Source organism: Protopterus annectens, chromosome 16.part0 (assembly GCF_019279795.1).
Source record: "Protopterus annectens isolate FY-2018-M chromosome 16.part0, PAN1.0, whole genome shotgun sequence".
NCBI classification, from domain to species: Eukaryota; Metazoa; Chordata; order Ceratodontiformes; family Protopteridae; genus Protopterus; species Protopterus annectens.
The window spans coordinates 862,884,286-862,911,615 of record NC_056750.1 but is presented as its reverse complement, the minus strand read 5'-3'; the positions used below and the strand labels follow the sequence as shown (position 1 = coordinate 862,911,615).

The 27,330-nt window shown below is 40.9% G+C and overlaps 1 protein-coding gene across 1 annotated transcript in view; it reads right to left on the bottom strand.

Annotated features, from left to right (window-relative positions):
* Nucleotides 1-214: 214 nt before the first annotated feature.
* The window catches only part of SUPT16H (SPT16 homolog, facilitates chromatin remodeling subunit), a 3,088,153-nt gene continuing 3,061,037 nt past the window's right edge, over nt 215-27,330 (bottom strand). Inside the window, exon 25 of the mRNA XM_044058195.1 lies at nt 215-1,504. Within this exon, the coding sequence (XP_043914130.1) occupies nt 1,404-1,504 (101 nt within the window). The 3' untranslated portion in view covers nt 215-1,403. The remainder of the gene's footprint in view (nt 1,505-27,330) is intronic.

Here is a 27,330-nt window from a genome sequence, read left to right as displayed (position 1 = left end):
AACGGTATGAGAAGAGGAAATCAAAACAGTTAGCAATAGCAGAAGGCATTCAAAGCAGGATCTGTTATATAAAGCTGAGCCAGAGAGGTATTACCTGCTATGGGGATATTCAAAATAAATAAAAGCTACCAAGTGGCTTACAGAAATTTCAGAATAACTGAAAGTTAGCAACTGTTCATGACTTCTGAAGGATTTTACATTGACAACAGCAATATTTACGTACAAAAACCCATTTTTATTGTTTTCTTTTCCAAAGGTGAAAATGGCATTTGTAATAACATCTAAGAAAATCTGCATAAGACAAATTTTTATACAGACAATAATCTGCAGCATAGGTTTTACTCATCCCAAGTGAAATGGGGTGATGGGCGATAAAGTTAAAATAGTCTAATTCAGCAAACAAAATGATAAATATAGCACAAAGAACAAATATAAAAAATGTACAGTCTGTAAATTTGCTATAATTGCTAGATATGCACCATCTCATCCACAGAAAAGACTGCCATCTACCTTTATTTGAATTCATGCCCACCAAAATACAGGAAAACATCCTACTTTATTTTACAGCAAGTGACACCAGTCTATTTCCTCCCTGTCCGGTGTGACTAGGCATACTGCATATGCGGGGGACACACACAGTCCAAACTACATATACCAAGGAAACTGGCACTGACTGAGATCAGCAGTTATAAAACACTTCCAATAAAATCTGTCCATAGGTCATCTGACTGCAGTACAATGACGCAAAGTAAACAGGAATGAGGGCTTTCTAAATGACCCTCAAACGTAAAGTAATTGAGTAGTAGCAAAGTCAAGTACTGTTCACTTTCAAAAGCTGCAGAAAGTCCCATTAAAAGAAAACATTTCAATAGAATGTTGCTCTTTCAAAATTATCAGAGTTAACAAAACATGGGGTGGGGAAGATGAGATATCTGACAAAAAAAAATCTGCAGATAATCAGTATGAACACTGAATGACAATCCGAGACAGAAGTCTGTACACTCCTCTCAATGAGGTACCTGGCCATTAAATGTGCTTTCCAGCCTTGCACATAAAATAAGCAACTCTCGTATCAGAATTTTCCATCAAAGGAAAAAAAGGCAGATGTATAGGAAACAAACTCTGTACTGACAGTGGACACAGCTCACGTGGCTCTCAAAAAAGCAAGAGTCTTTAAATGGACAGCAGAGAGCATATCCACACATTTGTAACCATGTCAGAGCAAGATGCAGTTTTCTAGAACACAAACTCAAGAAGGTCTGGGTTTGGAACTGTCAACTTGTTTGGTCCATAAACTTGTGAACATAAAGAAAACTAGAATCAATAAGTCACTATTTGGTGTGAAAACACAGTCTGTGACCCACTGAGCGAGTGGGTAAAGTTCAGCCAGTAAAGTTTCAAGATTACTTCTTTTTTTTCTTGGGTGGAGCAGAGCTCTGTCCTGAGCCTTTTCGTTTGTTATGCTTCTGCTCCTCCTCTTCCTCATACCTGCTTTCTCGGTCAGCTGGTAGGAAACAACAAAAAAAAGTTTTACTTTTGACAAAAGTTCAGAGTACACTTGTCAAAACTGTTCAGACTTCATATGTCTGCTTTACTTAGTTGATGTCTCTCTCTCTCTATATATATATACCCATGTTCTTGACAACTTACTCCCCCCACCCCCCCACACATATTAACAAGCAAAGTGAGGCATGCAGTCAGTGATGAACTACTACTTGCACCTGTAAAATTAATTTGTGCACGTACATCTGAAAATTCTTGAAGTGACAACTACAAATTCACCAACATACTGGCAAGTTTCATCATGCAATTATGTGGCCATCAACATTTCTAGTGCATTGTTGTTTGAAACGTCCTTCATATCCCTTACAACACATGTTCTGTGCAACATTGTCCAGAAAATATACTAACTTGTAAATAACATACATGCATATACTTCACCACGGTGTGTGCAACTAACATTGTCCTTTTGGACACCAGAAAATATACTAACAACCTGCAAATAACATACATGCATATACGTCACCATGGTGTACAAACTGAGGATGGTTTCTAGAACAAACTGGTGTTATTTTCACTACTGTTGTGCCCATCTCAGAACGAAATAGAATTTCCTGCAACTCCTACAGTTTGGGGAACATGCACACCTTCAACAGATGCATGTTGTGACAGCATAGGTTAGACTAAGAGGGTACATGTGATCCTTGCACTTGTCAATGTGACTGACACTGAGTAGGCACAACCTGAAAGACAAAACACTGTCCGTGTGTGTGTGCATATATTTTATACACCCCACCATGGATGAGAATACACATATCTGACTTGGGGGGGGGGGGGGGGGGCTTTCAAGTAATTAAATGTTGCGAAAAAATTCACAAGCAAGAAAAACTTCCCACGGCAGGCTACAGTCAGATCAAGTTTAAAGGTAAAGTTGGCTTAGAAAGAGAATACCACGGGTGCTGTAATGTTAAAAGACCAACTCCCTGAGTCACTGTCAAGGCAGTAATGTAGGTTAAAAAGTTGTACCAGAGTCATTATCGAGGCAGTAATGGGTTGGGGTGAATGAATGGCCAGCCTAGAAGAACTTTGTCTGAATGAATCTACCATTCCAGGTCTGTTTTGCACGTCTGAGTGATTATCTGATAAGACACAGCCAAATAAAGAACCAACCACCATGAGGTTAACATCCACTGAAGAATTCTCATAGGTGTGTACTAGGCCAACGGCCCTGGAGCCAGTACAAACCTAGCCCATAGAAGTGTCCTGGAATCATGCCGCCATTAGTTCCTGGTGCCTCTATCAAGTAGAGCCACTGGAGTGATCTCTGGGGTGAACTTTCTATTTCCCATCCACTCAAGATTTCTCTTGAAAAGGGCCAGTGAGGTGTTCTGCTTGACATGTAAGGGAAGTCTATTCCAGAGCATGGGCAGTCTCTGGGTTATCAACCTGTCCCTCCAGCATGTTCTGTTGATTGTGGTAATGAGGTTGAGGTCTCTGGAGTGTGTGCTGCGGAGGGATTGGGATTTCTTTAGGTGTAGGATTTCTAACAGGGCTGGGTTAGACATGGCTTTGTAAGTCAAGCAGAGCTCGCCTCTTAATAGATGATATGAGACAGAGAAAAGCTGGAGTTTTTTTGAGTCTGTCCATGTAGGGCGTATGTTTAAGATTTAGGATCCTCTTCGCGAGGTACTTTTGTGGCCTTTCCAGCTCTTGCAGGTGTTTAGTGAGGTACATGCCAAATGGGGCATTATACTCAATGACTGGTCTAATGAGGGAAGAGTAGAGAGAAACAATGACCTCTTTCTTCCTGGATGCAAAACCCTTGGTAATGAGATGTACCACATAGGACTTTCTGACCGCAGCGGCAATGTGGCAGTCGAAGGAGAGGTTCCTGTCAACCTGTGTCCCCAGATCTCTTACAATGTCTTCAGTGGGCTATCATCAATGTGGTAATTAGTGGGAACGGCGTTTTTCCCAAAGGGAATGACTATGCATTTTTTGGCATTAAGTTTAAGGTCATGGTTTTGACACCAGTCGTTGGTCTCAATGAGGCCTTTCTGTAGGCTGTCTACATCACTTGCAATAGTCGGCAAATTTGGTCAAAGTCCTTCCGTGTTGGCCTGGACTTCTGAGAAGTAGATGGCAAACAGGAGAGGACCCAAGAACGATCCCTGTGGGAATCTATTCATGACTGGTCGGCAGTCAGACTTGGAGTCTGCTACTTTCACACTGTGGGTTCTGAGACACAATTTGCAACCCACCTAGAGATACAGGGGTTGATGCCTAGCTTGGTGAGTCTATCAATAATTCTTGAGTGGGGAATGGTATCAAAGGCCTTGGCCAGATAGAGGTAGGCTGTATGAACTGCCTTACCCTCATCCACAGCTCTGGTGTCTGACTTGAAGTCAACCAGGTTGAGCAGGCATGATCTACCCTTTACAAAACCAAACTGTGTGGGATCCAGAGTTTGGAGATTTTAATTAGGTCCACGATGATGCGCTCCATAGCCTTACATATCTCATGTAAAATTTTGCTAGCGGTACTAATGTTATTGCTGCCGCCATTGATCCCAGGGGCTTGAAGAACTAGATGGGCTGAGATCGTGGTGTTGCAGATTATCTTTTTGACTTGTGACCTTATTGTTTGAACTCTCGATAGTGGCAGGGATGGAATAGTCATTTTTGTACTGAGAATTGCTCCTATAAACTCTAGACTCTGGCTAAGTTGTAGATGAAATTTCTTGTAGTTTATGGTTATCCCCAGAAGAGAGCAAGTCTGGACAACCTGGTCATTTACCAATATGAGTTGATGCCTGGTCAGAGCAGATATGAGCCAGTGATGTAAGTAGGAAAATACTCAGAATTCCCTGCAGTCTGAGAGGAGCTGCTACTACTGCCATGCATTTGGAAAACACCCTGGGGGCTGTGGCGAGTCCAAAGGGCAGTACTCTGAACTGGTAATGACTGGCTCCCAGCTGGAAGCATAAATACCTTTGTCTATCGTCTGTTCATTTTTATATGATAGTACATGTCCTGAAAGTCAGCTGAGCACATCCAGTCATCCTTACCTCAAAATGGGAGAATGGACTGAACCGTAACCATCTGAAACTTGGTTCTTTGAACAGTCTTGTTTAGTTTGGTGAGATCCAGAATTGATCTCCAGGCCCTGTTTTCTTTGGCACTAAAAAGAACCTTGAATAAGTTTAGGATTCTACCTAGTCTGGTGGGACTTCCTCGATGAGACTTTTCTAGCAGCTTTTGTATTTGAATTGTTGCTTGTTCCCTCTGACTGGGTGGAACATCGGGGATTTTTCTTGAGACGAGAGGTGGAAGGGAAAAGGGTACTGTATAAACTCTGGAAATAATTCTCTGCATCTTTTGTTACATCTAGCCAGGCTGTCTGGTGCAAGAATAATCGTTCCCCCGACTGCCTCCAGAGGTGGGCAATTGGACTTCCTTTCAGTAGCACTGGTAGCATTCGTCAACTAACGATTTTCTGGAGCCCTGATTCTGCGTCTACCTCTATCATGTGAGCATTAAAGCCCATTAGAGTTCAGTCCTCTGCCTCTGAGGGAACCTCCTCCACGTGCGTCCTGGAAAGGACCTGGAGACTTTTTGAACATTTTCTGACCACCATGATGATCCCTGGAAAATGTTCGTTGAGGGGTCAAAAAACATGCCCATGGCAGCAGAGATCTTTCTATCCTTCTCACACCTGGATAGGGTGTCCTTTAACTTGGGGCCAAATAAGGATGTTCTGTCAAAGTGAGCATTGATGAAACTGGACTTGAAGGGCTCTGCAAACTAACAAAGGCGCATCCAGGTATGTCTCCTTATGGAAATGCCCGAACAGACTGCTATGTTTGAGATCAACCTCATGAGTGAATTGGATATAAACTGAACGGTATTCAGCTGGAAGGTTACACAAGCTTGAACTTCCTCAGAAGCAGCACCTCAGAGAGTATTTGAGAACTCCTTAGTCTAATCCCTCTGTAATCTTGTAAAATGTGCCATGTAGTTGAGACACCTTAGCACAAAAGTGGATGAGGAGTACACATGCCTCCCAAATCTGTCCATCACCAGTGATCACTGAAATCTTTCTCCATTAGTATCTAGATGCCTGAAGGTTGTTACGGATGACTGCATATGGACAAAACCTCAAGCCCAAGTTACATTCACTGTCAACCTACCTTCACTACTCCATTCTGGTCACTTAACTCGGGACATGCAACTGATTTAGTGGGATTTACCTGCTGTTCTCTTATTTGCTGTCACGAAGATCTGTTTGGCAACCTGAAATTGTAATCTATGTACCTCTTGCCAGGTGTTGCACTATTTTGGTGTAGTTTGGTTTCCTATGTATGAAACTTTTAGTTTCACCTTACTAGTATATCCTTAGCAAAGTGTTGGCAAAACCTGCCCTTTGGAAGCCAGTCTTATGCAGCTTTAGCTGTATGTTGTGTGAATGGGAGGCATGTATGACGTGCGACACCCCATGTCATTAGCATGGGAGGCATGTACAGCATGTGACACCCTGTGTCGTGGGCATGGGAGGAGTGTATGGTGTGTGACACCTTGAATGCTGTGCAGGCAACATGGGATTTACCTAGCAGTAAGTTACTCATTGCCTGACAAACTGTTGAGATCCAACAGCTTATTGCTCACAAAACATGCTGCTTGTTCAACTTTTCTAGCTGGCTGTCCATCTCAGTGTACACTAACTAGCACATAAGAGAGGCTATTCTTGAGTAGTTCTCAGTTTTTGAACCTGTGTGTTAACAAATTCTGTCCATACTAACTGATGTAAAGGCATACTGTATTTTGTCTAGGATGTGCATCAGTTTTTAACTCGATCCAATGGTCATAACTTTGGATAAGAGTATTCAAAGTTAACTCATTCTGCCTTTGAACATGGTGAACTGGCAAGAACTAAGCAATTGGTCTGCAGTTCATTTCAAGCCTCGCCAAACAGCCTTATTCAAAATTTCCCTTAAGCCTCAAGGAGGACAAGACAGAAAACTTGAGGCTGCCCATCCGATTATTTAGGTTTACCCTGAAGATGGCAAGGGTGCTACTCTGCTTGGCATACAGTGGACATTTGTTCCAGAAGCGAGGCATATGTTGGAATATGAATCACGCCAACATGTCTTAAGTGCTGATGAAGGTTTAGCTCCTTTAACCAAGCATTTGCTGTACTATTAGCTCTAAGAAAGAACAAGAGATGAAATAAAGTTGGATCTTTCATGGCACAGGCAGCTAGATGTAGATCTCCATGGAGGAATATGTAAGAGACCCAAGTACAGGGAAATGTCTGCCAGTCTCTCCTGATGACCAAGATTAGTTACAAAGATCTGAGCTTTGTCCTTTAAGAGAGAATTCTTATACGCATGTTCATTAACTGGTTAACTTCAGCTGCACTCTGGGTTCTCTACCCTCTGCATCTCACAGCTGATTACAAGTTTATCGCTTGAAATCAAGCTGACTTTTGTATAGTCTAGTGTCTTCAGTTGACTGGTAAATCAATTTAGATTGGAAGACTTCACAGGTTTTAAATCTGACTTACAGTTAAGCATCTACTTAGAAGTATATTACGTTTTTACTTTAATAAGTGAAAGAACGGCTGATGTACTTGCTGGATATTTTTTGTTCACTTACAACTGTTCGTAGATGGTTTTCATTTATATTTTGGTGAGCTAGTAAACAGTATTTGTTTGTCTTTTCGGCTTTTCCAGGTTAGGGGTCTCCACAGTGGAAGTACGGTCCGCTGACTGGCAGTAGATTTTTTTATGGTGCCAAGTTGCCAAGCCGATGCCCAACCTTCAGCGAAGGCACACCCATTCACGCATGTCTTTCGAAGGCCACTCGAACGCAGGGAGGACATGCAGACTCCACACAGAAGGCACTCCAGCCATGAATCGAACAGGAGAACCTCTTGCTGTGAGGCAACAACACTAACGCTGTACCATAAACAGTATAAAGCTTTATAATATTTAAACTGCAATTTCTTTATAGTGAAATAAAGTAGATACGGTGGGAAGAAATAGCCAGGGAATTGTTATGGCTAGGCTTGTATAGGCCCTTGGGCCGATAGCCTAGTACCAACCTATGAACCTATTTTACTTTTTCACAGTTGATATACAATGATATGGCTGTGTCAGTGAACAGCACTGACACCTTACAGCAAGAAGCTCCCAGGTCCAATTCCCACCCAGAGTGCTTTTAGTATGGCATCTGCATGCTCTTTCAGTATTCATGCGAGTTTGTTCCAGGTATTCCAGTTCGTTCCCATGCCAAATGCCAAACGTAACTAACTGTCCGCAGTGTGTGTGTGTATTATATGCATACAGTGGATATAAGAAGTGTACACACCCCTGTTAAAATGCCAGGCTTGTGATATATATATATATATATATATCAATGAGAGGCCTATAACCTGTGCACTTCAATTGAAAAACAAACAAATCTGTTAGGGGAAAATATAAAACATATAAGCTGGTTGCTTAAATGTGCACACCCTTAAACTACTTTGCTGAAGCACCTTTTGATTTAACTACAGCATTCAGTCTTCTTGGGTACACATCTGCCATCAATTAGAGAAAGACTGATTAACCCCAAATAAAGTTCAGCTGTCCTAATAGGATTTTCCTGACATTTACTCAGTTGCCTGCTACAGCAAAAGCCATGGTTTGGAGAGAGCTTACAAAGCCATCAAAGGGATTTCATTGCTGAAAGTTGTCAGTCAGGAGAAGGGTATAAAAATATTTCCACGACACTGGATACACCATGGAACACATTGAAGACAGTCATCATAAAGTGGAGAGAATATGGGACAACACTGACGTTGCAATGAACTAGACATCCCTCCAAAATTTATGAAAAGAGAAGACGAAAAATGGTCAGGGAGGCTGCCGAGACCTACAGCAAAGCTGAAGGAGCTGCAGGAATTTCTGGCAAGTACTGGTTGTGTGCTACATGTGACAACATTCTCCCTTATTCTCCATATGTCTCGACTATGAGGTAGGGTTGCAAGATGGAAGGCTTTTCTTACACAGAAAAACATCCAGGTCTGGCTAACATTTGCAAAACAACATATCAAGTCTCCCAAAAGCATGTAGAAAAAATGATGAGACCAAGGTTGGACTTTTTGGCCACAATTCCAAAAGATACGTTTGGCGCAAAAACAACACTTCACATCACCACACCACCACCATCCCCACGGTGAAGTATGCTTGTGGCAGTATCATGCTTTGGGGTTGCTTTTCTTCAGCTGGAACTGGGCTTTAGTCAATGTGGAGGTGGAGGGAATTATGAACAGTTCCAAATACCAGTCACTTTTGGCCCAAAACCTTCAGGCGCCTGCTAGAAAGCTGAAGATGAAAAGGAATTTCACTTTTCAGCATGACAATGACCTCAAGCATACATCCAAATCAACAAAAGAATGGTTTCACCAGAAGAAAATTAAAGTTTTGGAATGGCACAGCCACAGCCCAGACCTAAATCCAATAGAAAATCTATGGGGTGACCTGAAGAGGGCTGTGCACAAGAGATGCCCTTGCAATCTGACAGATTTGGAGCGCTTTTGCAAGGAAAGGTGGGCATATACTGCCAAGTCAAGATGTGCCATGCTGATAGACTCCTACCCAAGAAGACTGAATGATGTAATTAAATCAAAAGGTGCTTCAACAAAGTATTAGTTTAAGGGTGTGCACACTTACGCAACCAGCTTATTGTACGTTTTTTATATTTTTTTCCCCTAACAGATTTGTTTTTCAACTGAACTGTACAGGTTATAAGTTACATTAAAGGTGGGAAAAGTTTTGAAATGATTTATTGTGGTCTCAATTTTTATATTACAAAAACCTGGCATTTTAACTCATTAACCCAGAGTACCTTCTCATGGCACCTCTGTGCTTAACACAGAGAGCAAAATGAGAAGGTAGGAATTACTTTGCAGTCAGATAGTAACTCCAGTGTTGAAAATTAAGTTGAAAAAGTAACTGAACTCTTACCTTGTCAGCTTAATTTTCAGCATAGAGTTATGTGGAGGTTATATTTGAGTTTTCGGAGAGAATCGGCTTGCAAGTCACTCTGTACTTTCTTCTCATAGCAAGCCGACTTTCTATACAAGCAAGCCATTGTGTCTAATCACAGTCCACTTAACTCCTCCACCCCCTGACCTAAAATCCTTTGTTCTGTCCCAATAAATAGGGGTTCCAGCAGTAAAAGTTCCCTTTATCTTGCTTTTGTAGAAATCACTGCTGGATCCCTCTAGTTATCCTGCTGATCACTTAACGAACCCGGGGAGTTTTGCTGCAGTTACTGCTCTCGGAAGAAAGACCTGCACTGGAGAGCTGTGTATTTTCAAAACAAACTGCAAGTCTCTTCTAAAGACCATTTAATCTCTGATCCGTAAGGTAAGATAAGGTAACATGTTGCCCTGCTACAGCTTACATGGTTTTCTTGCTTTATCAAGACTAACTTGTTAGGACTTCTACAGAAGTTCTACTTGCTGTGGTGCTGTCTGTTTACTTGTGACATGGAGAGACTTGCTTAGGAAGTGCAGGGACACGGAGAGAGGAGAGCTTAACTACACACTGACCCAGTCGCTAGAAAGTAAAACCCTAACTTTACAAAAAGTGTGCCTACAGAGTGTGTACGAGCTGCTTGCAGTTGGAATGTAGTCATTGTGGAGTCCCGCAGCCAGAATGTGTTTATAGGTGCAGGCGGAGTTTAATTACAGATTCCATTATCCTTTGCAGTGCACCTCTCAGCAACCCACAATTTCACAATGTCTAGATTTTTGCCTCATCATCTTGTTCTGACCATCTTTTTTTTTTTTTTTTAAATCAATGAGGATAGTGACAAGACATTTTGTGCGTCAGTCTTCACATTCGTCATTAAATGCCACAATGCAGTAATAGATTTTGCATTAATGTGCAGCTCTTTTAAGTTTTTATCAGTAAAATGTAAAAGCTGCTCCCTAAGCGGGCTTTGGTCGTCTCACTTTTTTGCCTTTGTTGGAATGTCTCACATTATGAGTTTGAGAGATATGCCTTTCAGCTAACATTGTTTACAGATGGATTTGGCTACTAACTGATTTTTTTTTTTTTTGCAGTCGCTAAGAGTGATTTTTTGACAGATATCAGACTGGAAAATAATTAAACTAGACCTTCTCCACTGCCAAATGTTAGTACAGCAGTTGTAATAGCAGTTTATAATTAGAATAACAATCTGTAAGGAGTGCTTTATCTCATGGCGGCTTTATTGCATAAAGTACTCTGCTTTACCTCATGACTCAAAATGCACCTCCTGGAGTGATGGTGTCTTATGGTAAAGCACAGCCATAGCTCATACTTTTAAAAAAATGGTTCCGCAATGACTAGTGCATTTAGATTAATTGCATAAACAGGAAAGCCTCCTACAATCAACCTTTCTTGTTGCAAGTCGCAAGCCCCATCACACTTACAGAGCAGTGATTTTGCTCCCTGTATGCCTACAAGAAATATACTAAACCTAAGTCACTGTAACACCAGCCAAGGGAATTAATAGTACGAATTCACATGTAGTCTTCCAGTAGTCTATGAAAATGGACAACTCTGTAAAAAGCATCGTTATGTGTTGTTTCTAAATTATGCAGTGCACAAACATCTCCACAGCTTTTTTAAGTAGCTGCATTCCTTAACTATTATAATATCCCCTGATACTGCCAAGGCTAACAATGAAACGTTCACATCTTTTTTGTCATTTTTACATCGATAACCCATTGTAAACGTGGAACAATGCCATTCAGGATGTATTTTCAGGAGAACAGCTAAGATATCAGTAATTTGGGGGCTACATATTTCACTAAAATCTTTCTTATGTACCCCACAACTTCAGCTTCCTGCATATTACTTGTATTTCTGCACATACAGCTCATCTGTCATGTTTGTGTGATCTTATAATGTAAGTTTTATAGCTTGTAATGGGCTTGTTTTCTGATGGTTATAAGTTTATACTGCACACTATTACTGTTTTATCCACAGATATCTGTTTAAAGATATGCAAAACAGATTGTTGCTATTACACCACACCCCTGTACTCTTTCTCCGTATCTGTCAAAATAATGCGACAACAGCGTACATAACGCAGTGGCCGATGTTATACTGCTATGCTAAAATTAAAATGCCAGATTATGCTTTCCTGTTTTCGTGTTTGTGGTGGGTTGGTGATGAGCATAATACCTTGCAAGCCCTGAGCATTAAAAATCGTAAACAGTTCTTCAGAATTCACAGCACACTATCAAAAGAATATATTGTGTTTTAATGAATTAACAGTTTTCAGGTACTAGACAGTTATAATGATGAGTCTGTGTATGGTTACATCCGTTATTTTATAGAATATGTGCTTTTAAACAGGTGTGATTGATATTACTAAATAGCCAGGTTTCTGGTGTAATATTTTAAGTATTGTGCCGTTTCTTTAGTTTAATATTTAGGAAATGTACAAAAAAGTTATGTTTTGTAACATACCATGTATGCTGAAGAAAGGCAAGCAGCATATCTGGCCTACAAATCAAAAAAAAATCTGTCTTTCATATTGAGCCCTAATGGGAAGAACATTCATGCACTATTTTGACTGCTTACTTGCTCTATGAACAGTTATTTTGCATTTAGTGTAGTTCAGCTACTCTTGTAAGATGCAGATATCTGCTGGAGAGCTTATGACCTCACCAAACTGCAGTAATTATCAAACAATGTAAGCCAGAGAACCCGGGAATTTCTTGCATCAGTGAAGTACTTGCTGAAAAGGAGAGGAATGAATACAGTAGCCTGTGAGACACCACTAGAGTAGTGTGTCACCAGCCCTGAGTTTGAGTTCGGTCTGTAGCAGAATGGCCATCAAGCAGACTTTGTAGAGATTAATATTTTAAGCAGAACTTGCCACTATTTCCAGAATGTGAAATAATATCAGAGGTCTTAGTCAAGTCCTGTTAAAAGTGAACATCTGTCCATTATGTACGGCTTCAGTTTCATTTTCAAAGAAATCTGTCAGATTTAGCAGAGAGGATATACCTTCCACAAGACCAAATTGGTTTAGGTTGAGGGATCATAGGCTGATTATGCCTTTATTTCACAACTTGGGGTTCCACAAAAATACATTTCTTTACTTTACAAATAATGCTGGTTAAGACTAGTTGGTCTATAATTCACAGGGTTGGCTCTATGAACTGGTCAGCTGCTTGTGCGACTGTCTTACTTTCCTTTTGGTACGTGTCACTCTGCAGTGTCTTGATATTCCTTTCTTGTGTTAATCGCTTGTGTTACTGTTGTCCTGCCAAAGGTGTGCCTTTCACACTCGTTGGTATTCTTTCCCATATTATGTCTTCTACCTTATTTTGCCCGATTATTTTAAGTTGCAGTCAGTTTTTTCAATTGTTAAACTCCACTTGCTGTTACCAACTGTCAGTGTAGTCGGGTTGTCAAGTGCGTGCCCTGGTGTTTGAATTTCAAAATGTTATGTTTGAGGTTTACAGACACTATCTGGAGGTAAAAATGTCTCTGACAAGTATTGATAATCCTACATAACTACCCACGGGTCTGAAAGTCTGCTATGTGCTATAGTCTGATCAACTTGTGCTGAAACAAAATCCCAGTTACAATACAGATGTGCATGTCTTCACATAGCAAGAAACCTCACATGTTCATAGGTGTTTGCCAGGCTAATGACCACAACGGCCTTTTTTTAAGCCTAGCCAAGCATCCCAAATCTTGACAAGTTCTGATATCCTTGATAAGTGTAAGTAGCGGCTTCGGAGATGAAACATTTACAAGCTAGGGACTGGGAGATTAACCATATAAAGGTTGCTTGTATCCATTAAGACACACAGCGGTCAAACCAGGGCTCAATGTACTGTTCCCCATCAAACTGTCCTGGTTGCACCTGAATTGGTTAGGGAGGAACTCTGCTTCACATGTATGGAGAGCCTGTTCCATTGGCGGGGTACTCTGTGGGATACATACCTGTGTCTCCAGCAGGTCCGATTTATATCACAGGCAATATTTAATTCTTTAGAATGGGTAATTCTGGTGCGATTTGTTTTGCAGATAAGCAGGAGGTCCATCAGAGTGGGGTCTGGGAATGCCCTGTATGTCAGGCATAGATCTCCCCTCAATCCTGTAGGAGACAGAATACAGGGATAGAGCCTTGAGACTTTCTGCATTTCCATTGTTGGATATGTCTGCTTAGGTACATACCAAAGGAGGAAATGCACTCAATGACACTCAAAGGAAACTATTATGCATTTCTTGGCATTTAGCTTTAGTCCATGGCTCTGACACCAGTTGTTTGCATGTGTCAGCCCCTCCAGGAGAACATTTGTGTCAGTGTGTGGGATTCAATGATCGCTCCTAATTTGTAATCATCTGCAAATTTAGTCAGCCAGAGACCACTGACATTAGCCTTAACTTCAAAGTAAATGCCACAAAGGAGCTGTCCAAGGACTGATCTCTGAGGGACTCCACTTGTGACTGTCCTCTTTGTACAGGTGGCCTCCCTAGTTCTAACTTACTGCACCCTGTCTGTGAGCCAGTGGGTTATCCACTGGGTAGCATATGGGTCTATACCCAACCTCTTTAGTTTGTCAACAATGCCCACATAATGGGATTGCGGTGTGCCTTTGTTTCCCCGACCACTGTAATATTTAGCTTTTTGGAAATGTATGCAAGTGCACAGGCACACAATTTGTTTCTGCCCCTCCCAATAAGACTTATGCTCTGGTAAATCTCTGAAGATAATACTAAGGCATTTACACAACTCCACAGGTACACAATTTGTTTCTGCCCCTCCCAATAAGACTTATGCTCTGGCAAATCTCTGAAGATAACACTAAGGTACTTATGCAAGTCCACAGGTACACAATTTGTTTCTACCCTCTCAATAAAAATGACTTTCTGTTAAACCTCTCAAGATAATAGTAAGGGAGGTTGGCATAATGGTTAAGGTATTTACCTTACAAACATAAGATTCAGGGTTTGATTCTCACATGGGGTAATTGGCTAGGCTGAAAATGGTCCACAATGGCAGTTAGCCTAGTACTAATCTATGAACCTATGAACCTAATAATAGCAGACAGAGCTGATTACTACTGGAGGGCTTACTGGGGACATATAGAAAGTCAGTCTGCAAATTACATTGGGTTACATCACTTCTGCTTGTATTATTCTATTTGTGATCATCACTTCTGCTTGTATTATTCTATTTGTCATCATCACTTCTGCTTCTATTATATTTGTGATCACGTCTGCTTGTATTCTATTTGTGATCACTTCTGCTTGTATGATTCTATTTGTGACCATCACGTCTGCTTGTATTACTCTATTTGTCATTATCACTTCTGCTTGTTTTATTCTATTTGTGATCACTTCTGCTTGTATTATTCTATTTGTGATCACTTCTGCTTGTATTATTCTATTTGTGATCACTTCTGCTCGTATTATTCTATTTGTGATCATCACTTCTGTTTGTATTACTCTTATTTGTGATCATCACTTCTGCTTCTATTATATTTGTGATCACTTCTGCTTGTATTCTATTTGTGATCATATCTGCTTGTATTGTTCTATTTGTCATCACTTCTGCTTGTATTATTCTATTTGTCATCACTTCTGCTTGTATTATTCTATTTGTCATCACTTCTGCTTGTATTATTCTATTTGTCATCACTTCTGCTTGTATTCTATTTGTGATCATCACTTCTGCTGTATTGTTCTATTTGTGATAATCACTTCTGCTCATATTATTCTATTTGTGATCCCTTCTGCTTGTATTATTCTATTTGTCATCATCACTTCTGCTTGTATTATTCTATTTGTGATCATCACGTCTGCTCATATTACTCTGTCATTATCACTTCAGCTTCTATTACTCTATTTGTGATCACTTCTGCATGTATTATTCTATTTGTGATCATCACTTCTGCTTGTATTATTCTATTTGTGATCACTTCTGCTTGTATTATTCTATTTGTGATCATCACTTCTGCTTGCATTATTCTATTTGTGATCACTTCTGCTTGCATTATTCTATTTGTGATCACTTCTGCTTGCATTGTTCTATTTGTGATCAATTCTGCTTGTATTATTCTATTTGTCATCATCACTTCTGCTTGTATTATTCTACTTGTAATCATCACTTCTGCTTGTATTATTCTATTTGTGATCACTTCTGCTCGTGTTATTCTATTTGTGATCACTTCTGCTTGCATTGTTCTATTTGTGATCAACACTTCTGCTTGTATTATTCTATTTGTGATCACTTCTGCTTGTATTATTCTATTTGTCATCATCACTTCTGCTTGTATTATTCTATTTGTGATCATCACTTCTGCTTGTATTATTCTATTTGTGATCATCACTTCTGCTTGTATTCTATTTGTGATCATCACTTCTGCTTGTATTATTCTATTTGTGATCACTTCTGCTTGCATTGTTCTATTTGTGATCACTTCTGCTTGTATTATTCTATTTGTGATCACTTCTGCTTGTATTATTCTATCTGTGATCATCACTTCTGCTTGTATTATTCTATTTGTGATCACTTCTGCTTGTATTATTCTATCTGTGATCATCACTTCTGCTTGTATTATTCTATTTGTGATCACTTCTGCTTGTATTGTTCTATTTGTGATCACTTCTGCTTGTATTGTTCTATTTGTGATCATCACGTCTGCTTGTATTACTCTATTTGTCATTATCACTTCTGCTTGTATTATTCTATTTGTGATCACTTCTGCTTGTATTGTTCTATTTGTGATCACTTCTGCTTGCATTGTTCTATTTGTGATCATCACTTCTGCTTGCATTGTTCTATTTGTGATCATCACTTCTGCTTGTATTAGTCTATTTGTGATCACTTCTGCTTGTATTGTTCTATTTGTGATCACTTCTGCTTGCATTGTTCTATTTGTGATCATCACTTCTGCTTGTATTATTCTATTTGTGATCACTTCTGCTTGTATTGTTCTATTTGTGATCACTTCTGCTTGTATTGTTCTATTTGTGATCATCACGTCTGCTTGTATTACTCTATTTGTCATTATCACTTCTGCTTGTATTATTCTATTTGTGATCACTTCTGCTTGTATTGTTCTATTTGTGATCACTTCTGCTTGCATTGTTCTATTTGTGATCATCACTTCTGCTTGTATTATTCTATTTGTGATCATCACTTCTGCTTGCATTATTCTATTTGTGATCACTTCTGCTTGTATTGTTCTATTTGTGATCACTTCTGCTTGCATTGTTCTATTTGTGATCACTTCTGCTTGTATTATTCTATTTGTGATCATCACTTCTGCTTGCATTATTCTATTTGTGATCACTTCTGCTTGCATTGTTCTATTTGTGATCACTTCTGCTTGTATTATTCTATTTGTCATCATCACTTCTGCTTGTATTATTCTATTTGTAATCATCACTTCTGCTTGTATTATTCTATTTGTGATCACTTCTGCTTGTGTTATTCTATTTGTGATCACTTCTGCTTGCATTGTTCTATTTGTGATCAACACTTCTGCTTGTATTATTCTATTTGTGATCACTTCTGCTTGTATTATTCTATTTGTGATAATCACTTCTGCTTGTATTCTATTTGTGATCATCACTTCTGCTTGTATTCTATTTGTGATCATCACTTCTGCTTGTATTATTCTATTTGTGATCATCACTTCTGCTTGTATTATTCTATTTGTGATCATCACTTCTGCTTGTATTATTCTATTTGTGATCACTTCTGCTTGCATTGTTCTATTTGTGATCACTTCTGCTTGTATTATTCTATTTGTGATCACTTCTGCTTGCATTGTTCTATTTGTGATCACTTCTGCTTGTATTATTCTATTTGTGATCACTTCTGCTTGCATTGTTCTATTTGTGATCACTTCTGCTTGTATTATTCTATTTGTGATCACTTCTGCTTGTATTATTCTATCTGTGATCATCACTTCTGCTTGTATTATTCTATTTGTGATCACTTCTGCTTGTATTGTTCTATTTGTGATCACTTCTGCTTGCATTGTTCTATTTGTGATCATCACTTCTGCTTGTATTATTCTATTTGTGATCAACACTTCTGCTTTTATTAGTCCTTATTGTCATTATACTGCCTGAGTGAGATAAAGGTCATCACTAGGTGACTACTGACATGGAGCTACCATATTTTTGGTGCATTTCACATGGCTTTGTCAGTCATGTATTGAATTTAGGTGGGAGAAAGGGCTCAGTAATATGTTTGAATGACTTAGGTCTTCTCTTTACTGATGATAGAGAGTCAGTGTTACATAGCTGCACAATGTAATATAATGAACGCCCATTCAACAGGTTATGTGCAGCAATTATAACCAGTTTCTCAGCATGCATACCTTTGGAGTAATGAAAGTAAGGTCATTATCACATTCATAGGTTCATAGATTAGTACTAGGCTAACTGCCTTGATGAGCCACTTTGAGCCTAGCCAATTATCCCTTGTGAGACTCTAACCCTGCACCTTGTGTTTGTAAGGCAAACACCTTAACCATTAGGCCACCCTTACATTATAACAGTGAGTCTATCACTTTTATGGGAAAAGTATCAGCTGCTGTCACTGTTATTGACATAAGCAGAAGTCATTATCACTTTGATGAATGCACAAGCTACATTGTTTTTTTCTCTCTCCTTGGAGTCATTGCAAGCAACCCCCCTCATTCTTCACTTACTTGTTATAGTTGTATGAAATTGAGCATGCATAACTCAACTGTAGAAGAAAGTATGCATGCCTTAGTCTATAGCACAAAGTATCAGTAATTATTGTAAAAAAAATTATATATTTTTTCTAGTGCATTTATTTACCCATTGTTGATTCTATTTACGTACATTCCACATGAAAAGAGTTATAAAACCTTTTAATATCAATGCGCCAATTGGAAGCCAAAACCTTCAGTAACAACTTTATATATAGTAAAGATTTTGGTTGGGGATATTGGTTCACATAATTAAACAGTTAAATCTAATATAATTGGTGGTTATGTATCAATTAATCAGACACTTATCATGATGGTAGTCAAACTCGGGCACAGTCTGGGGGTGCATGGCTTGAATCTGACACAGATGCTGACATCCAGCCAACCCCATCTTCTTCCCTGGACATAGCCAGTAGGCTTATGCCTACCCAGCCTACTGAGCCCACAGATAGAGGACAGATAGAGGGCAAGGATACTGAGCAGGGAAGTGTGGCTACTGCGTCCTCAGTGCCGGTTGAGTCTGGTTGTAGCATAAGTGTTGGCGAAGTGCACTCCTTATGGCCATTGCCGAAAGGACACATGTAAATGGAAAAGGCAGAGGTAAAGGAGAGTGCCTCACCTTGCTTTTTTTTGTGTACATGTGCCCTTTCTGTGCCCCCATGTAAGTTACCGGCCAAGCTCTTGAGCACCAAGGCCAGGAAGGTCCCTCTTCAGTCTTTTTTGCCAAATGCTTTTGTGTTGGTGGATGCATCGCATGGGGGCATGGCCAGCCAGCATGGATATTATGATCCTCCTGGATCGCAGTTGGGAACTTGGGGACTCTTCAGCTCAGACCCATAGTGCTGTTGTCCTATGTAAGCATGGTCTTGGGGGTGTCACTGTGGTGCAATGTTTCCCTCCGGGTCAGTCTTGGTCTTTTCACATGTTGCATTGATGTAGCTCTCCACTCAGTCTCCATCGCTTCAGGTGTAGTAAATGTATGTATGTCAGGGCAAGAGGGTTTATATTACCTCCCTCCTTTCAATCCTTATGGCAGAGGTAAGGAAGAGTGCTGGCACTGCATACAATCGGGAGTCATTGCTGCTACCAGCAGTCTTAGTGGGTAGCCAACACAGGTATGGGACAATTCAGACGCCCATGACCTGAAGCCCCATGCCTGTCCTAGACATATTAGTGGAGTGGTGGTCCTTACCCTGCTTTTTCCATTTACATGTCCTTTTTGTGTCTCCTTGTCATTGTGTGTAATTTGCTGTTTTCACGGGTAGTAGGTCTGTACCTCTGAAGCGTCATCACCACTTATGCATCTAATGCAAAGAATACTGCCCCTGTGGATAGGAGTGAAGATTTGGATGGTCTAACCAGGTAATGCATATGATATACATACATATGTACTCTTCCAATACATCTATCATCAGTATAATCTGTTTGCATTTTCTTTCCTCTGCAGGTTTGTCCACCTTCTGACACGGACATGGCTTCACGACCAGAATGACAAGTGACAGTGTGGGTGTGTGGCCATTCCTACATTCACTGGGCTGCCAGCCATGCCTCCAAAACTGAAAACTGGTACAACTTGAGCTGCTCCACATCCAGTGTGAAGGTATACTGGATTGCAAGAAGAGGTATGGATTGGAGCGGAGTACTGCAGTTGTTGGAAGAGAAGTGTTCCATCTACCCTGAGCCTGACATTCTTGTGCTGCACATTGGAGGGAATGATGTCATCAGTCAACCACTCGGAAGGCTACGGTTTCAAATCAGAGCAATTTTTGAACACCTGCAGTCGTGGTGGCCATGTTGTCATTTTGTATGGTCTGACAATTACTTGAGAGATATGGAAAACAGCTAAAGGGCAATGAGCAGCTGACAAGGCCAGATGTTTACAGAATGGGTTCATGCATGGCTTGATGCACAGGGTCGGTGGATCTACAATCTACCATGACAGCATCACCGCGGAAGATGTTCACCTATTCAGAAGGGATGGCATTCACCTAAATGAGGAGGGCATTGCGTTGTTCTTGACTGACCTCCACAATGGCGTGAGGAGAGCTATGCAGGATTGGTAACATGCAGCTTGTGAGAAGAATGGAAAACGCTTATGACCAAGTAGGACCAGTATAGTAAGTAAAACTATATTATGAAATGTGTTTTGTAAAATATATTTTTCTGAGTTTGGCAATTAACTTGGACTTAGTTTATGGAAATTATGATTGTTTGCATATTTTAGTAAATAACTTGGCACAATCAGATGCTCCCTTGCAAAATAATACCTCATTGTGAAGACAGTGTTGATAGTTCCAAAAAGGTAAACTAACTGTCCATGTATGTTGGCCACATGTGCAGATATCAAAGTTGGTTTTGGACTTAGGTTATGGAAATTATGATTTTTTTTCGTACTTTGGTAACTAACTTCGCAAGGGAAAATCTGAATGTGCTAAGTATTACCTCATTTTGAAGACGGTATTGATACTTCCAAAACGGTAAAAGAACTGTGCCTATGTGTTGTACACATATACAGATATCAAAGCTTGTTTCGGAGTTATGTTATGGAAATTATGATTTTTTTCATAATTTGGTAAATACTTTTGGAAGGGTGCATCTGACTGTGCTAAGTAATACCCCATTGTGAACCCAGTATTGATAGTTCCAAAATGGTAAAAGAAAGTACAGTTGTGTACACTTACCATAAATGTAGATGTTAGAGTATTCACTGTTGCAGTCATTACATTTGGGTAATCTGCTGGCAGGTTGCCCTCAGCTGGCCTGATTAACAAAGTCTTAGTCCTGCATCGGTTGCTGTCCTGTCTTCCATGACGTCAGGTCATCAGGGGTATAAAACATGCAACCGCCATTACATGAGTTTTTCTTGCCCCAGATGTCAGGTGCCCCCCAAATGTGGAGCAAAAAAAAAAAAAAAAAAAAATATATATATATATATATATATATATATATATATATATATTATACATACAGACAATTAGAAACACAAAAATATACCTCCAAACAAAAGCAAATACACCAAAAAGGCTTTTAAGCATAGTAAAAGAAAGTAGAGGTATACTAAGAGGAAAAACAGGGGGCTAGAGGGAGGGTAACCAGGACTGCAACAGTGAATACACTCGAACATCTACATTTATGGTAAGTTTACACAACTGTACTATGTTCATCATGTTTCACTGTTGCAGTCATTACATTTGGGTAGATTCCCAAAGCTAAGGTTGGGAGGATGGATTTATACAGCATTAGGAACAGCTATAAGGCCCTGCAAAACAGCAGTGGCAAAGCCAGCTTTGGATTTAGAGAAAATTGGTAAGTGATAATGCTTGGTGAAAGTATGAACTGAACTCCAGGTAACAGCTTCTAGAATATCCCTGGTAGGAGCACCTCTGAGAAAGGCTGCTGACGTAGATGCAGCCCTGGTGGAATGAGATCTGATCCCCTGGGGGATAGGTTTTCCATGGTTCTTATAACAGAAATGAATACAATGGCTTATCCATTTAGAAATAGTTTGCTTTGAAACAGCCTTCCCCACTGCCCCTGCAGCAAATGCTACCAGCAGTTGTTCAGATTTTCTTTGAGATTTAGTCCTATCCAAGTAAAATCTAAGTTGTCAGTGTACATCCAATGAATGCAGAATCGGCTCTCCCTTGTTCTGTGGATTGGGAAAGAAAGTTGACAAATGAATGGATTGATTAAGAGCCACAGTGGATACCACCTTGGGCATGAAAGATGGATTGGTCCTGAGTGACACCCTGTCCGCATGAAAGACGATGAAAGGCTCCACTGCCATAAGGGCCTGTAATTCAGATATTCTTCTAGCTGAAGTGATTGCTAAAAGGAAGGCTGTTTTCCAGGAAAGGAAGTCTGCAGATGCAGCTGGCTCGAAAGGAGGTAGAGTGAGTTTCTCCAATACAAAGTTAAGGTCCCAGGCAGGGGTTGGAGCTCTCCTCGGTGGTCTCAAGTTTTTGGCCCCTCTGAGGTACTGCATTAGAAGAGGATGAGAGAAGGGGGGGGGTCTGGGTTGCAATGAGCTGAAAAGGCTGAGGCATGGATTTTTATGGAAGAAAGAGACAGGCCCTTGTGAAGCATCTCAGTTAAGTATTGCAAAATCTGAGGTAAATTGGGCACTGCTATGCTCATCCCATAAGACCGATTCCAGGCATAGAATCTTTTCCATTTGTCAGCATAAGATATTCTAGTACTAGGTCTTCTCACCTCCAAAATGACGTCCATCATAGGTTTGCTGAGGGATGCTAAGGGGAATTTAAATGATTAGCCAAGTTGCAATATTCAAGGTTTGGAGCTGAGGGTGCAGAATTCGGTTTTCCTGCTGAGTCAGTAAGGAAGGTGTCTGAGGCAGGTGCCATGGAGAAATGTGTGAGACACTACGCAGCAGTGGGTACCAGTGCTGACAAGGCCAGTCTGGAGCAATCAAGATCATTTTTGGTCTGTCCTGTTTGACTTTTAGTAGTACTTTGGAGAGCAAATGCAGAGGGGGAAAGGCATAGACTGGTAGGTTTTTCCAGCTGAAGGACACAGTATCCACTTTACAGGCTTTTTTGTGATGAGTTCTTGTGCAAAATGTCCAACTGGTAGTTCTGGGGTGAGGCAAAAAGATCTATGTCTGGGCTCCCCCATTTGCGTGTCAACATGTTGAAAATCCATGGTTCCAGTTTCCATTCGTGAGGGTCCATGAGATTTCTGCTTAGTTCGTCTGCCAGAACATTCTGCTTTCCTGGCAGGAATTGAGCTTGTAGTTGTACTTGGTAGCTCAAGGCTGTGTTCCACTATGCCATGGGCTAGTCTGCAGAGAGGGTAGGAATGTGTACCCCCTGCTTGTTTATGTACCACATAACTGTGGTGTTGTCTTTATCAGTAATTGTCCTGGATGAAGGTAGTTCTTGAAGGCTATCAGTGCATTCTGTACAGTTAACATTTCTTTTTGATTGATATGAAGGTGCACTTGATTTGGGCTCCATTTGCCTTGAATGCACTTCACTGTCAGATGAGCCCCCCATGCATAGTCTGACGCGTCTGTAGTTAGGGTTTAGGCGGCAGGGGGTGGTGTGAATGCCAGTCCCTCGTTTTGATGGCAGGCTTCTTCCCACCATAGGAACTCTAGGCACAGGCAAGGTATGCTAGGAATCATTGTTTTCAGGCTGTGACAATGTTGACTCCATAAGCTTTTTAAGTACCACTGAAGTTTCCTCATATGCAGTCTTGCATATGGAATTAAAAGAATGCAGGAGGCCATGAACCCCAAAGGCTTGCAGTATTTGCCTTGCAGATAGCAGGGTTTTTGTGGCCACCTGTTTGAAGTCAGTCACCAAATGAATTTGCTTTTCTGGCGTAAAGCAAGCCATCTGGGCAATTGTATTCAAGCTTGCACCCAGGAATGTAATCTTTTGAGAGGGTACCAGTTGAGATTTCTTTTTGTTTATGGTGTACCCTAAGACAGATTAGAACTGTTTTTACAAACGCCATATGTTGTAGAAGAATGGTCTGGTTTTCTGCCTGAATTAGACAATTGTCCAGGTATGGATATATTTGAATATTATTTTTGCCTGCATGCAATTACTGGAGTTAGGCATTTTGTGAATACCCTGGGTGCAATAGACAAGCCAAAGGGCAGTGCAGAGAACTGATAATGCAAGCAGCCTGCTTTGAAGCGTAGGAATCTTCTGCAAGATTCCCTGATTGGGATATGCAGGTAAGCCTCTTAAGTCTAGAGTTGCCAACCAGGCATCCTTGCCTAGCATAGGAAGTAACTGGTGAAGAGTCAGCATCTTGAATTTTGGAATGTCCAAAAAGGTGTTTAGAGTGGACAGGTCCAGAATTGGACGCCACAATTTGTCTTTTCTGGGTACCAGGAAAAGTCTGGAATAAAAACCTTGCCCCTTTTCCTCTTCTGGTACTAGTTGAATAGCCCCCATGTTTAGGAGGGAAAGAACTTGTTTCGGAGCCTCTGCCCACTGATTTGGGGGCAGGTCTGGCCACCCGTTTGGAGTTGGCAGCGTGTGGAAATGAAATCTGTATTCCTGGGACACTATATTTAAAACCCATTTGTCCTGGGTTATAAGTTGCCAGTTTCTTGAATGAAGAGCCAGTTTTCCCCCCAAAGGGGCGACTAAGAGGTAAGTGCTTGGTAATTTCAAAGGGACGTCATTGAGACTGTTTACCACAGGCCTTGTTGTTTCCAGATTTGGAAGTGGAAGCACCCATTGCTTAATTCTGAAAGTCCCTTGGGACTGAAACCTGGTGCTTTTGGAATGTCTGGGTTTAGCCGTAGAGGCTCTGGAAGGAGCTGGAAAGGACCACTTCCTAGTAGGCTAATGCCTGCTAAATCTAGGAGGTTGAACTTGTAAGAAATCGTTCACAGTTTGCATAGATTTACCTTTATCTTCCATCTTTTTTAAAACTTCTTCAGCCTTATTGCCAAATAGGCGGTCCTGCTGTAAAGGAGCATCCAAAAGCTTTGCTTTAACATGATCAGGCAGAGATTGCTCCTTAATCCAAGCATGCCTTCTAAGCACAGACCCAGTAACAGCAGCCCTACAAGAGGCCTCTAAAGAATCAAAACCATATTGTAAAGTTTGTTTGCCAACTTGCTCAGCTGAATGCAATAAATCCTGCAAATCTTTAATTCTCCACACAGTCAGAAATCAACATAATTTTCTGTTTAAGCAGTCCCATGATATGCTGTTGACACTTTAGCATACGAAATTGACAGTTTAAAGCCCTGATTGCTAAGGTTGCAGAAGTATAAACCTTTTTACCCCATCTATCCAGTGCCCTGGAGTCTCTATCAGAAGGGGTAGGATTTTTAGCAGTAGAAGCCTTAATGCCCTCGGGGCCCTGAGAAATGGTTTCAGGGTCTGCAACAGGATTCTTGAAAAGGAATTTGTGGGACTCAGGAATCCTGTAGTACCTGTCTGGTTTGCTAGGGGCTTTAGGCAAAGAATCAGGAGCCATACTGGATTCCGAAAACACAAAATATCTAATACAGGAGGTATAGTCAAAGGCCTAAGCTGAGTAAGGAGGAGGAAATCCCTAAGCCTCTTTTTGGATTCAGAGAAATCCTTACTTTCCCAGTAGAAATGCTCCCTTAAGGTATGTAAAGTTTCCCCAAAAGCGAAATCCTCAGGCGGAGAAGCAGAGGGAATGGAATCCACTGCATCAGAGTCCTCATAAGTAGGTATGGACAAATCCAGATCATTAGAAGAGTCAGAAGAAACAGAGTCCTGTTCAGAAGAGTCATAGTCAAATTCAATCCTAGGCCTCTTGGAGGGGGTGCGTTGATTACCCCTGATTAGAGTAATTAAATCTTCAGCCATTTTGATAATTTGTTTTTTAGGTACAGGGGTCTGAACATGTGGCCTGGGCGTCGTATTTTTAGACATAGATCAAAGTTTAGACCTTAGCACTGAAGTTGGAATCGGTTTAATATGCAAGTCTGTAGGCCTGAATACACCCTCGGGAAGCCGGTTCCTGCTCAGCGGCTCCAGACCCATCTAAGGTAGAGACATCCGCGGGTTCCATACATGAAGCATCTCGCGGCATACCGGACTCTGAATGGGTGTCAGTAGAGGCCTGCGAATCAGAAGTAAAGGGCATCAGGGGCTGCAAAAGCACCTGAGTACCGGAGAACTGGTGACTGGCTTAGTTGAAGCGTCATCGGCAGTTTTGGATCTCAATGGCATGTCTCTATTTCTTTGCGTTTTTTCGATATTCCGGTAGTCGGACGGCTAACCAACATCATTTCTGGATAATTAAACAGAGAACAGAAATATTATGAAGCAAAAATGTATTGACGACGGATAATGTGCTGATTAAATAAAGCACAAAACCTACAGCAAGGTACGTCGTGGTCAGGGCCTAGGCAAGGAATACAGTACAAATGAAAATCCTTGGAAGGGAAATGTAGCACAGTAGGGACAACGCAGAACAGGTACTGCACTATATTAAGGATGTGAAGAAGGAACTGGCAAGTAAGATGAGCTGAAAAAAAAGGACCATGTAGGCTGAATTTCAGGGTCATCAAAAACTTTACCCAATATTCGCAGGTCTAATGATGACCAGTGCAGAAATGCTTGAGGACTGAATTACAGCAAGTGAGGTACCCACATGTAAAGGGGTATTGGGGGGGGGGGGGCAGGTGCTGGAAAAATCTGAGGAGCAGAGCAAACACCTTTTCACCTAGCAGCAGCAGGGGAACTCGTGATGGAAATGTTTGTTGTTTTCTTAGAGAACATCAGTCTCCAGAATAACCAACATGGGTTCATGGCCAGAACAAGTACAATTGTGTAAGAACTTAATGTAACAGATGTCCTACTGATCACCATTGCAGTATTCCAGTACTTGTGGGTTAACCTGTAACAGGTATCCTGACATCTGGCTGGGGTAAACAAAACCAAAAATCCCTCGACACACTGTACATGCAGAGTATGACCTCATTCCACGGGCACAGCAGTATAACAAGTGGACGTATGGCCACAAGACAGTATATAAGTGGACATATGGCCACATGATCTTCAGACTAGCTCCAGAGCCCTACTGAAGGCCTGAATACACAGAGAAAGTAAAACATGTCCGGGTAAGAGGGTGAAAAGGTACCCTTCCCACCTCCAGGTAAAAGGGTGGGAAAGACAACAGCTCATCTCAGTCTATAAATCACAGGAAAGATGGGGGAAGGATGGAGAGAAGCAACACTGAAACAGTGATCAGTAGGACATCTACTGTTAAGGAAAATTCTTATACAACTGTACCATGTCCTTAGATCACCGCTGCAATGTTCCAATCTATGTGGGTGATTCCCAAAACTAGCAGTTACTGAGGGAGCGAGGGAGGACTGGGGATAGGAGCACTATCCAGAAGTCCTAACAGGACAGAGCTGGCAAAGGAAGTTCTAGATCTAGAAAATGCATCTACTCTGCAATGCTTAGTGAAAATGTGTACTGAGGTGCAAGCAGCAAACAACCAGGATTGATCCAGAATCAATGCCTTTGAAGAAGGCACCAGAGGAGGACACTGCTCTAGTGGAATGAGCCTTCACTCTAGTTAGCAAAGCATTGTAGGGGA